The sequence below is a fragment of the Berghia stephanieae genome, chromosome 2 (genome assembly GCF_034508935.2).
Source record: "Berghia stephanieae isolate SIO BIC M18660-M18661 chromosome 2, UCSD_Bste_1.3, whole genome shotgun sequence".
NCBI classification, from domain to species: Eukaryota; Metazoa; Mollusca; class Gastropoda; order Nudibranchia; family Aeolidiidae; genus Berghia; species Berghia stephanieae.
In genome coordinates this window covers 129,374,613-129,387,519 of record NC_088361.1, presented here as the reverse complement: position 1 = coordinate 129,387,519, position 12,907 = coordinate 129,374,613, and the positions used below count along the sequence as shown (strand labels likewise).

The window sequence follows — 12,907 nt, the reverse complement described above, 5'->3', positions numbered from 1 at the left end:
GTTGTTATTATTTTTATTATTATTATTATTATTATTATTACTATTATTATTATTATTATTGTTATTATTATTATTATTATTATTATTATTATTATTATTATTATTATTATTATTATTATTATTATTATTATTATTATTATTATTATTATTATTGTTAAAATCATTATTATTTTACAATCTTCATTATCTTTAGTCAAATGATTCATACTATTGTCTTTATTTATAAAGTATGTTCCAACTTCGTATCATTATTCTTCTTATTATTAAACATGTTTTGTTCCAACTATGCAGCTGTATATGCTAACACCAAAACATTAAGCACGTCTGTGATAATAATAAATATTTATGTATATCTAACTTTACTTGAAATTATTCACATTTACTTTACTCAAGATATATTTACATGCGGGTGGTTGGATGGGAGCATCACCCTTGAATCATATACCTATGATGTTCGTATGGGTGTACGATCCGATAGTGATGTCGTTTCTTCTTCTCTTTACTAGCCTATCCTGCTTCTTTGGTTTGTGATTGTATTTTTGACAGGGGATATTTTTTTTTCTGTAAATCTTCTGCCTGTTTGTTCTTGGTTATTTATAATTTAGCTTATGATATCTTTAGGTTATGATTTTGATTTACATTTGTACTATTTTTGTTAGATTGCTTGTTTTTTTGTTTCAGCGTCTCTTATAACCTCAATTGTGTTGGAAGAGACCTAAAGCAACAAACAAACAAACAAAATATATTTACATCTTATATTTACATCTTATATACAATCATATATGTATATTATATAAAGACATGTACAATATTAATCAATTTATAATATATATCAATTAATATTGGCAGATTTTAAAACATGTATCCATAGTTAGCTTGCTAATTGTACATATCAATATGTGTATTATAAACTGCTGCTGCATAACACTTCTTTAATCAAGCAAAATGTGTATAATTTATTGATTCATAATTATGATAATAAATTGGTTGAGAAAAACAATTTTTTTTTAGTTTTGTTTTGTTTTATTTAGTATAAATGAAGATAATAATTGTTCCAGAAAGCCATGAGGCTGGAGTTAATCCTTTTTTCTGTAAAACTAAGCGACAAGCAACAATTGTCTGCTGCCCTTTGGATAGGTCCCTAAATCATCAGAAAATGCTTCCTGCCAGATCTAACAAACCAGGCAACAAAATCACGGTTGACTAAAAAGAGGTGCCTGATAAAGAGAGAGAGAGAGAGAGAGAGGAAGCAAGAGAGACTTCCCAACAGCCCGCAAGAGGGGTTGAGGATCCACCCCTAGAAAATTCATTTTATCGAAGTCATTTTTCATGTGTAAATTTCAATCAGTTCATCCCGATCTCTGTTTTATTAAATGGACATCCAATTTCAAATTATCAAATTATTTGAGGATTCCTCTTATAAAAGGCCAGGATTGGATGGCGAGTGGATGTTTAGGTAGGCAAGGTGACACTAGTGTGTATGAGGTTAAAGTGGTCCTTGGTTCAATTGAAACTTCATTTAAATTCTTCAAACAAGAATAGTTGATTTGCCCCTAATATGCTCACTTCAACAAAATGGGTTATTTCCTTATATTATACATCAGACATTTTTTAAAATGTATAATTCCCTTGTGGAATGTCTGTACGACAGCATCTTATAATGTCACATTTGAAAGGCACTATATATATATACACATTAGTACCTGAAGTTCAACAGTGTTTAAGACACTTTTGGTAATGTCGACGTCTAGAAGAAGAATGATGATACACAATGTGTAGTGCATTTCAATGGATTTAGATTCATCCTCAATGACTGCAAAATTCTCTGAATAAAGAAAATTAGTACTTTGAAATAATGGAGCCATACCCACGTCTCTAGCACCATGGCAAGATGGACATATGCATCCAATTTCATTTTTTTAAAACATTACGAATATTTTACAAGATTTAAAAATAAATCACCTAAAAACATACACTAACACACACACACACACACACACAAAACTCACATATACACTCACACACAAAACATGTCCTAACATCTGACTTTTTCCCTTTTAGCAAATGATCCCAGCCAGTGTCTGAGCTAAAAAGCTCTCTAACTCAGGACAAGAGAAGAAGGCAATCTAGATTTGACAACATACAATATAGGAGAGAAGATAGTAAAAATCATCCCAGTAGACTCTTGAGAATTTATTTTTTTTCAAATTAAGAAATATGAGTCTACAATAATCGAGACCGTTCTTGTTTTAATAATTCATTCAAAAACATTAGTTCTTGTTTAAAGTTGATTATGTTTGTTCAAAATGTTTTAATTTTTAAAATATAGACATAAATACAATCAGATTTGCATAAACTAAAACTTGAAATTTTGAAAATTCTCTTTGAGTTTCGCAACAGGTCTCTCTGCCCCTCTGAAATAACGTAAAGGGCAAATTTTCTCAGCTCAAATCTGAGTTTGATTATTTTTCTAAAATACTTTGAAAAAAGACTTCTAATCTTCTTTGATTTTCCAGAATTAGCAACAAGTCGTATTGATTTTTCTTAAATTGAACATTTATACAGACTTGGAACAGGAGTTATTGCGTAGAACCATAGTTATGTTAAAAATAGAAATAAAAATATGCCAACATTTATCATGAACAAAATGATGTGCTGCTTTGGTAATATAAATAAGGAAACATGAGCAAAGAGGATGAAATAATGAAATAATTTCTAAAATCTATTCAATCTGGGGATGACATAACAATGATCCCCCTCCCCACTTCCCCAAACACCTCCATCTGGTAGTATGTTGGGGTGAACTCAACATCTACATATTTTGCAGGTCTGATAGCCAAATGCAATTATGGACATGATTTAACGTTGTTGTAAAGGACAGTATTTCGCCTTGGTTTGAGAGTATTTCCATTACAACAATGAGCCCATAACAATTTGGGTTATCAGACCTGCAACTAAGGACACGTTTTGTACTTGAATCCCAATCATTGAATTTAAAAATCAAAACGGTCTTGATTACGAAATCTTAATTTCTTGCAATTTAGGACGTGCAGTCATTCTTCTGTTTTTAAAAAGCATAGTATATAATAATGCCTTCCGATTAAAAAAAAATTTTGACTTAGATTCAGTTGGGGTTTTTTTTTTTTTGTTTGATTACCTTAGCATAGTACTAGATCGAGATACAGCCTTTGAGTAACATATTTTTAGATACTCATTTAAATGGTAACAACCTGTAATTTAAAATAAACAACAATGATTGCAAAATTATCAATCAATAAAAGTGCAAAAGAAATTAAGTAAATTTTTTTTTAAACATAAAGAAACCGTAAAACCAAACTAAAATGAAATGGCTGAGAATCTTAGTTTCAGTTTAAGCAGTTTACATTGTAAAATAAAAATGAAAATCATAATATGTTGTAATTGATATAATGTTTTTTATAAAAGCATAGATTTTTGTACACAAAACAAAACATTTTAAGAATTTTATGGACTACTATTTTTTAAACATGCCAGAATGTGCAAATAATCACAATTACTTGAATAATCATAATTACTATTTTACACGTAATCACTAAAGATTTACATACAGATTTACATTATATCTACGATTAGTGTCATACAAAGCAGAAAAAGAAAATAACGGGATAAATCATTCCAAAATTGAGTCCTCCACTAGCTGATTTTTTTTATCCAATTTTTTTTTTTATCTTCGGCATTGCCATTATTTCTGATTTTTTCAAGCGTAATGGCAACTGAAATTTTTTTCTCCCCTCTTACTTTAAATATTTAAAAGTAACAAGAAATCATTTTTTTAAACTCCCTTAGCTATCCATGTAAGCATTGTTATGTAACAATGTGCTCAAAAGGATATAAGCCAGTTTTGTGTTTTGTGTTTCTTTTTGGGAATCCTTAAAATATTGTATCCACTAAGAAAAATAGTAAATAAATTGGAAGGCCAAAAATATGCAGAAGAACATGTGAACCAAAAAAAATGGATAAGATGTCAACCCCTATTTTTGCTTACACATATTGAATTCTATTTCACTTTGATATCAGATCCTACCATTTTCTCCAAAAAAAAGCAGTCAAAATGAAACAACTAAGGCTTCAATGAAACCCAAGAGGCATTGCTGTGACTGCCCTCTTGATGAAATCAAATAGGCAGATATAAACAGATTAAAAAATCAAGTGAAGAGACATTATGTTTTGAAAGCTGTCTGATCTTGCTATTAAAGTCCTGCATTGTATGTGAGAGCGAATGCTAAAGGGAGTATTATATACTAATATCAATGGATTCATTAGAATTAACATTCATCTGCAATATCAAATGGTACACGTAGATGTTGATAAAGTCATAACAATTAAGATAAACAATAATCTATTTTCATAAAAGAGAGCATTTAAATTGTTCAAGGAATTTACTTTTAGGCATTGATCCTAACAAAAATAATTAGGTATACTTAAGTATGAAAACAGGCAAAATTCTGTATGAAAGATACTTACAAGATATTTATATCAAACACAAGTTATGCCAAGAGCAATACATTTCTCTATACAAAAGGTATGTATAAAACCAACAAAAACAAAATAAACGTATAATAATTTTTAGAGATATTTTGAAGAACTTTTTATATGACATTTTTTTCTTTAAAAGCGAAAAGAATTTTCATCAGTTTTGATATACCAGGTCGGTTATATATAAATTTATGATTAAATCTTCTTAACAGATGCTAGGTCCGTGAGTTGCAATCATAGTTCAGAATAGTTGTCAATAAAACATCATTAAACAAGTTGACAACTTGTGATCAAAAAACGACAAGTAGTAATCTACTACTTAATTCCCTTTTATTATTTGACCAGATTGCAACATGCCTAAAAGTTAACAATGTAGCATTACATGATGAAGGGTCAATAATTATAATGACGTCAGAAATATTTTTTCTTAATTAAAAAAAATAATTATGAAGTCAGACAATTCAATTTCAAACATAAAAATGAGATGAGAATATAAGAACAAAAATTGCTTTCAAAAGTGAAAATTTGTTATTCTTTTCAAAAGAAATAAAAACATTGTGTTTGAAAATTTGTCCAGAGGAAACAAACGAATAAAGATGAAATAGCATTTATACCTTTCATTGGACCATGAAAATTAATGGAGGCAAAGGAAGTTCAGCAATTTTACTTTGCAAAGTAAAAAAAAATAATAAGTTTGCATACAATTTATTTCTGAGGTTACAAAATGAATTGAAAAGTGGTTTTCCAAAACTAGTTACATCAATTTTTACACTTTTTGAGATTTTCGCTCCATGAACTAAATTGAAACCTAAAAATTATTTTAAGAATCAATTGACAGAAGAATTTCTTTAAATTGATTCAATCTTGAAGTCTGTTTGCAATAAAATAATAGACTCAACGAGAGAACCTTTGTGGAAAAAATCCTCAATATCTCAAAATCAGAAATAAAATGAAATGACGAGTTTTGGAAAACCGCTTTTCAATTATTATAATGATTTTGATTATAGCTTATGCAATCAATGATTTTATTCTAATGCAATATAAAATCACAACTGCTATCTGGTTTCCAATGTATTTCTACAGAGATTCCATACCTTGAAATAAAATACTGGAAATGTAATCAATATAACGTGTACACCAAATGACTGTCTTAGAAAAAACGAATGAGATACTTGGTAGTCACAGACATTAGGGAAAACATAGAAACAACATTTGAAATCAGTTCTAACACTGTACATACATCATTTAAAAAGCAATCCAAATTTGATCACGCAAAGAGATATTCATTTTCTTTGAAAGGAATGGATATAGATATCACATGTGTAAAAGCACCATTAACCACTTACAGGTCATTAACATCTTACAGGTTGAGATAAAAATCTTTATATTCCTATAGGATAGATTCAATAAATGTGTCCCAAACAGAATAAAAACCAATACCCGTTTCTGAAATTGGTATTTTTAGTTTGTTTGCTTTTGTTTTTTGTTTGTTTGTTTTTGGGGGGTTTTTTTTGTTTTTTTTTATTCTCAAAAGGGTCAATTTAGAGGAGAGAAAAAAATATTTTATTAAAATAAAAAAACAAAACAAACAAATAATTTTCAATTTAAAAGAGGAACAAAGAAAACGTGCGAAAAAAGTATTATATTTTCTTTTGTTATGCACAAATATATTTCACAGGAAAAAGGGTTGGAAATTAATTTCATGTGGTTTTTTTTCCAGGTTATTGAAATTGGTTTCTACGCTCTCTTTAAATAACAAGACATTCATTATCATATCTTTGATCTGTACACACTTTAAAACGATTAAAATTCTAACAAATAAAATTCAATTTCAAGTCATTTTGACCAGCGAAGAGACCACAGGGATACATTAAACAGACAATTTCATGCATAATCAATTAAATATAATTCTTTTTAAAAATTTTGAAAAATTAAGTACAAACTTCCAAAATATCTGTGATTCTAATCATCTGATTTTGAAATAATAATTTCTGTATAAAATCATATGTATTGCACACAAATCTGTCATTCAAAATAAAACATGAAGGGGTCAATGGAAGACAATGTCATCTTACATTTTAACAAGCAGGATTGTTTGAATTTTTTATATTTTTAAAAAATAATAAATAAAGAGTAAGAATTTTTTCTAATGCTCTTTATACTTTAAGATCAGATAGATCTGGGTAAATAAAATTTTAAAAACTCCATGAATATTCTGAGTATTCGTGATTTTCTCTCAAGTTCTTGACCCTTGACCCCTTTCATATTCAGGCATAAACATTAATACGTCTACTTATTAGCCAGTCTGATAACCCAAATTGTTATGGTCTCATTGTTGTCATGGAAAAACGTTCAAATTGACGCGAGATATTGTCCATTAAAACAATGTTAATTAAATCAAGCCCATTATTGCATTGCATTATCAGACCTGCAAATATGTGCACGCCAGCACAACACCATAAATTGTGGTATCTACCAAGGAAATGGGATGACTAAAACCAGTTACGAGAATAATAAAAATCATTTGCATCCTTCAAGGACTTTTTTTCAACTCTCAATTCAATTTCGATTTTTTTTAAATGTGTTTTAAGTGTGAATATTTTCTTATCTTTATCTTAAAATCAGCTTGGTAAAATAATGGCCTTAGTCATCACAATTGTTTTATCCACCCTACTTTATGGTTAATATTGATTGTCTTTTTTTTCAACAATAATTATTTACAGTCAGAAAATATGTTTGATGGCATGAGAACAAATCTAGATACAAGTCACTTCTTGTAAGTAAATTGAGTAAATTTTTGATAAAACGAATTATTTTGAGATATTGGGGAATGTTGAACTTTTGCTCCAAAATAAGATTCTTACATATACAAAGTCTCGTTCTTTAAGTCTAGTTTTAATAAAAGAGAATATGATACAGCTGTTAAAACTAAAGGATATTAATATAAATCACTGTATCTCTAATAGTTTGGATTACTCAGGACTGTCTACCTCACCAATTTTTGTTCTAGTTCTATAGATATTTTTGGTTGCAAAACCAAAATTTTATTATATGTAAATAAAAACCTTTTCCTCCCAGTATAACAAAATAAGGGTGCCCCAATAGCTCAGTTGGTAGAGCACTTGCCAAGGGACCAAGATCGCTCCTGGGTATGGTCAAGATTTTTTCTGTCTCCCTGATCCATCCAGCAGTGATGGGGTAGCAGGTTCTGTTAGATCTGGCAGAAAGTATTTTGCGGTAGACTAGCCTCCTATCCAAAAGATAGGAAGCAATTGCTATTGTCAATTTCATTCTATAGAAGTCAGGATAAACACTTGACTCCATGAGCCTTATGGTTTTGAAGGACTACTTAAATAACAAATTGTTTGTTTCATTGGGGGTTTTTTTAACTAACTGGTTGAAAGTTTGGAAGCACATTTAGAATTGAATGTGATTATAACCAACTCCAACCATACTTGGAGCCAGATCATAGATTTAACTTTTTTTTTAAATTGCAAAAACGTAGCAGTTATTTGCACTGTAGGAACAGAAAATACCTTTTAAATTATTTTCGTGTAAATAAGAGTTTAATCGCCTGTAGAATACATAATCTTATGTTTCAAAATATATAAAATAATCAAAAAGAAACGAATAGAAAGTAAAAAACATTTTCAATGCCACCAAACAAATTTCATGAGTGAACGTTAATTTCACCAGAAAAAAAAAAAAAAATCTCTTCTCTCCATTTAAACGTGTCCAGCTACAGAGGTGAAAGTTGAGGCCATTCAATTTACATGAAAATTACTGTGGTGAAAGTTGAGGTCAACCTGAACAACCCTGTGGTAAAGTTCACATCACGAAAGCCTCAGATTTTGAGGATGAAGTGATTCAAAGCACAATACTTTAGTAGCACAGCAATCACTTCAGGAACACTGCTTATTTTTCTAATTTTTCCCAATGGATCCTAGGTGACAACAAAAAATTCCCTGCAAAGAGAAAAAACTAAAGAAAGAAAAAAAATTCCTGGAAATTCCAGGAGTACCCGGACAACTTTCACCCCTGACTGAAAAATAACACTGTGTTTTAATTTCTTCATCAATTAAATTCTCAAACAATTATTCAGGTCAAGTCCAGTTCTATCCTTGGGTGCTTTTCGGCCAAACTGAAGACGTTTCCTGACACGACACAATGTAGCTGGAGAGGGCAAAGCAACAAAAAAAAAATTAGTGGATTTGATTATTTGTTAAGATTTCATGGGTTATGTTGATTTGAGGTGGTCCCAATATCTCAGTTGGTAGAAAACTGAATTCACACGCAGAGGGACCAAGATAGATTTCGCGGTTTTTTCCAACCCTCCTGTCCGCCCAGCAGTGATTGGCTAGCTAGCTGGGTGTGTTAGATCTTGTAGAAAATATCTTGTGATAGACTAGCGTCCTATGTAAAGGGTTGCAAGTAATAGGTATTGTCTATTTCACGCTATAGAAACTGGGACAATCTCAGGCTCTTTTGGCCTAAGGACTACTTTTCTTTTTTTTTTTTTACTATGCTGTTATGCGAGAACCACATTAATTTATGGCTGAGCCTTTCCCAGATGTCTAAATTACATTCCCTATCACCAAAAAACAAGAATATCTTCATTTGTCTCAAGTATAGTCTAATCTTTAGGACTGAAATTTTCAAGCAATCGGTTGAATTAAGTGAACTCTAAATCTGTCACCCATAGTAATTTCATTGAATTATGTTAAATGCTTTGATTATTGGAGAGAAATCATCATCATCATCATCATCATCATCATCATCATCATCATCATCATCATCATCATCATAATTATCATCATCTTCATAATCATCATCATCATCGTAGTCGTCGTCACCTTTCTTCTTCTTCATCTTCTTTTTCTTCTTCTTCTTCTTGTTCTTATTATTATTATATATTATTATATTATTATTATTATTATTATTATTATTATTATTATTATTATTATTATATTATTATTATTATTATATTATTATTATTATTATTATTATTATTATTATTATTATTATTATTATATTATTATTATTATTATTATTATTATTATTATTATTATTATTATTATTATTATTATTATTATTATTATTATTATTATTATTATTATTATTATTATTATTATTATTATTATTATTATTATTATTATTATTATTATTATATTATTATTATTATTATTATTATTATTATTATTATTATTATTATATTATTATTATTATTATTATTATTATTATTATTATATTATTATTATTATTATATATATTATTTATTATTTATTATCTCTCTCTCTCTTCTCTCTCTCTCTCTCTCTCTCTCTCTCTCTCTCTCTCTCTCTCTCTCTCTCTCTCTCTCTCTCTCTCTCTCCTCTTATATATATATATATATATATATATATATATATATATATATATATATATATATATATATATATATATATATATATATATACATATATATGGATTACTCCAGAGATATTAGAACTAATGAATGAGAGAAGAAAGGCCAAAAATCAGGAAGAAAAATACAAGACTCTGAACAGGCAGATAAAAAGAAAATGCAACGAAGCTAAAGAAGACTGGATAAATGAACAATGTCACTATATAATGTCCTGCAAAGAGAAAAATGGCAAATTCTTCCATCAGAAAATCAAAGAAGTGACAAACAAAACTATCAGGTGCTAAAAGTGGATGTATCAAAGACAAGCGTGGAAACACTATCATGGACAAAGACTGCATTCGAAACAGATGGTCAGAATATATTGAAGAACTTTTTCTTGATAATCGAGGAGAAATGCCTATGAACTGGAAGGGCCTTCTATAATGAAAGATAAAGTTAGGAACGTCATGAAAAGCATGAAAAATGGAAAAGCTGCAGGAGCTGATGCCATAACAATTGAAGCCTTGACTGGCCTGGGTGAATGGGGGATTGAATTCATCACAAACCTTCTAAATCAAGTGTATGACACAGGAAAAATGCCAACTGATATGAAACGATCCATTTTTATAGCATTACCAAAAAAGCCAGGGCAGTTGATTGTGAACAACACAGAACCATCAGCCTAATGAGCCACCTCACAAAAATTCTTTTGAAGATAATTTTACTAAGAATAAGAAATAAACTACGACCTGAAATTGGGGAGATGCAATTTGGTTTTGTTGAGGACAAGGGTACCAGAAATGGAATATTCACATCATCAATGCTGATGGAAAGATGTAAGGAAGTAAATGAAGATCTGTATATGTGTTTCATCGACATTCAAAAGCCTTTGATAAAGTACAACACGGAAAACTATTCAAAATTCTATCATCCTTGGACATTGATGGTAAAGATTTAAGAATATTACGGAATTTGTACTGGGAACAAGAAGCAGTAGTGCGTGTTGACAACGAGCTAAGCAGTTTTACACCTATTAGAAGAGGAGTTAGGCAGGGTGTGTTTTGTCTCCAGATTTATTCAACCTCTATAGCGAAATGATATTAAGAGATATCGAACATAAGAAGGGGGTGTGTATTGGAGGAAAGAATGTAACAAATCTGAGGTATGCAGATGATACGGTTCTACTGGCAGAATCTGAACATGAACTACAAGAATTACTGGATGTTGTAGCCAGGAGTAGTGAAAATATGGGACTGGAACTGAATATATCCAAAACAGAATGTATGACGGTATCTAAAAATAATAACCCACCAGCCTGTGTAATAACAAGCAGAGGACAAACAATACAACAAGTTGAATGTTTCAATATTTAGGCTTCAATGTAACATCCAATGGAAAATCAGATTGTGAAATAAAGAAAAGAATAGGTATGGCGAAGAATGCATTCAACCAGCTGCATACAATTATGAAAAACAGGAATATTAGCATGAAAACAAACATCAAGGTCCTGGATTGCTATGTACTGTCTGTGCTGCTATATGGTTGTGAGAGCTGGACCATAAACAAGACCATGGTTAAAAGACTGGAGGCAGTGGAAATGTGGTTTTACAAAAGAATGATGAGGGTGTCATGAGTGGAAAGGAAAAGAAATGAAGAAATTTTAGAAATGGCAAACAGAAAAAGATCACTGATAACAAAAATCATCAAATGCCAAATGGAATTTTTAGGACACATTATCCGCCACCCTGGTTTGGAAGTACTCGCCTTGACTGGAAAGATGAATGGAAAAAGAATAAGAGGAAGACAAAGAATAACTTATTTGAAAGGGATAAGAACTTGGACAGATGAAGCTGAGAAAGATGGCGCTGCTTTAATAGAATTGGCAAGAGATAGATCAGCTTGGCGGAAGATGACCTCCGACGTCTGCTTCAGATATGGAACTACATGAGATGAGATGAGATATATATATATATATATATATATATATATATATATATATATATATATATATGTCAAAATTATCTGGACACAATATTTACCGTGGGGGACTCGGGCAGCTGCAGTTATTGGACAGGACAGCTCTGGGGAGAAATAGTGTCCGTTCCTTAATCCAGCGTCATACAGCCTGGTCGTGTACCTGTGGGGAGGCATGCCCAAGGAAGACTGGAAGCCTGGTTCACTTGACTGGAGTTGGAACAGGTGTTTGGTATTGCTGGGGCTGCTTTCTTGAAGATCTGTTCCAGATATGGGTACTGGTGGGGAAAATCAAATGTAAGACATTGGTTATGCAGAGCTGACTACTCCGAATCTTAAAATAAAATTGAAGTTTCAGGGGCAATAACATTATAGACATTATATCTACCTTTAAAAATTCCCGATTTATACTTAATACGATATAATAAGACTCTGTATAACTAGATCTGGCACCAGACCAGAGTATTCACGACGTTTTATTGAATTGAATATCTTTAAGTAGTTCAAAGGTTGGAACCAAAAATTCGTAGTTCTACGAAATTATCCGGATATATTAGGAAGGTCTGGTTATGTTTAAAAATATACAAGGCGGTTGGAAATGAAGCTAGAGAAAGAGGGGAGCATAGCGATTAGAGAGGGATATGAACAGGTTTATAAACAGGTGATGTATGCAATGCTCTTTAATTTCAACGAAAATTGACTATTAAAATAGGAGAACATGTTTGCTCTCTCTCTCTCTCTCTCTCTCTCTCTCTCTCTCTCTCTCTCTCTCCTCTCTCTCCTCTCTCTCTCTCCTCTCTCTCTCTCTTCTCTTCTCTCATATATATATATATTATATCTTTCTTTCTTTCTCTCTCTTTTCTTTGCAAAGCCTCTCCTTGATGTCAATGTCATGACAATTCTACATATTGGAATCACGCAAACCTTTTCTCTTCACCGTGACTTTCATGCAGTCTCTGAACGCAGTAGAATTATGAAAACCAACATGTGCCGGACGAATCAAATTAATTCTGCTCGAGAATCCTAATCCTAGTT

The 12,907-nt window shown here is 30.7% G+C and overlaps 1 protein-coding gene across 1 annotated transcript in view; it reads right to left on the bottom strand.

Moving 5' to 3' along the window:
• Window positions 1-2,300: 2,300 nt before the first annotated feature.
• The window catches only part of LOC144964129 (uncharacterized), a 10,632-nt gene continuing 25 nt past the window's right edge, over window positions 2,301-12,907 (bottom strand). The window contains exons 1-3 of the mRNA XM_078898063.1: window positions 12,797-12,907; window positions 11,938-12,150; window positions 2,301-8,688 (exon numbers count right to left, since the gene is read on the bottom strand). The exon at window positions 12,797-12,907 is cut by the window's right edge and continues 25 nt beyond it. Coding sequence (XP_078754189.1) covers window positions 8,594-8,688; window positions 11,938-12,150; window positions 12,797-12,907 — 419 coding nt within the window. The 3' untranslated portion in view covers window positions 2,301-8,593. The remainder of the gene's footprint in view (window positions 8,689-11,937; window positions 12,151-12,796) is intronic.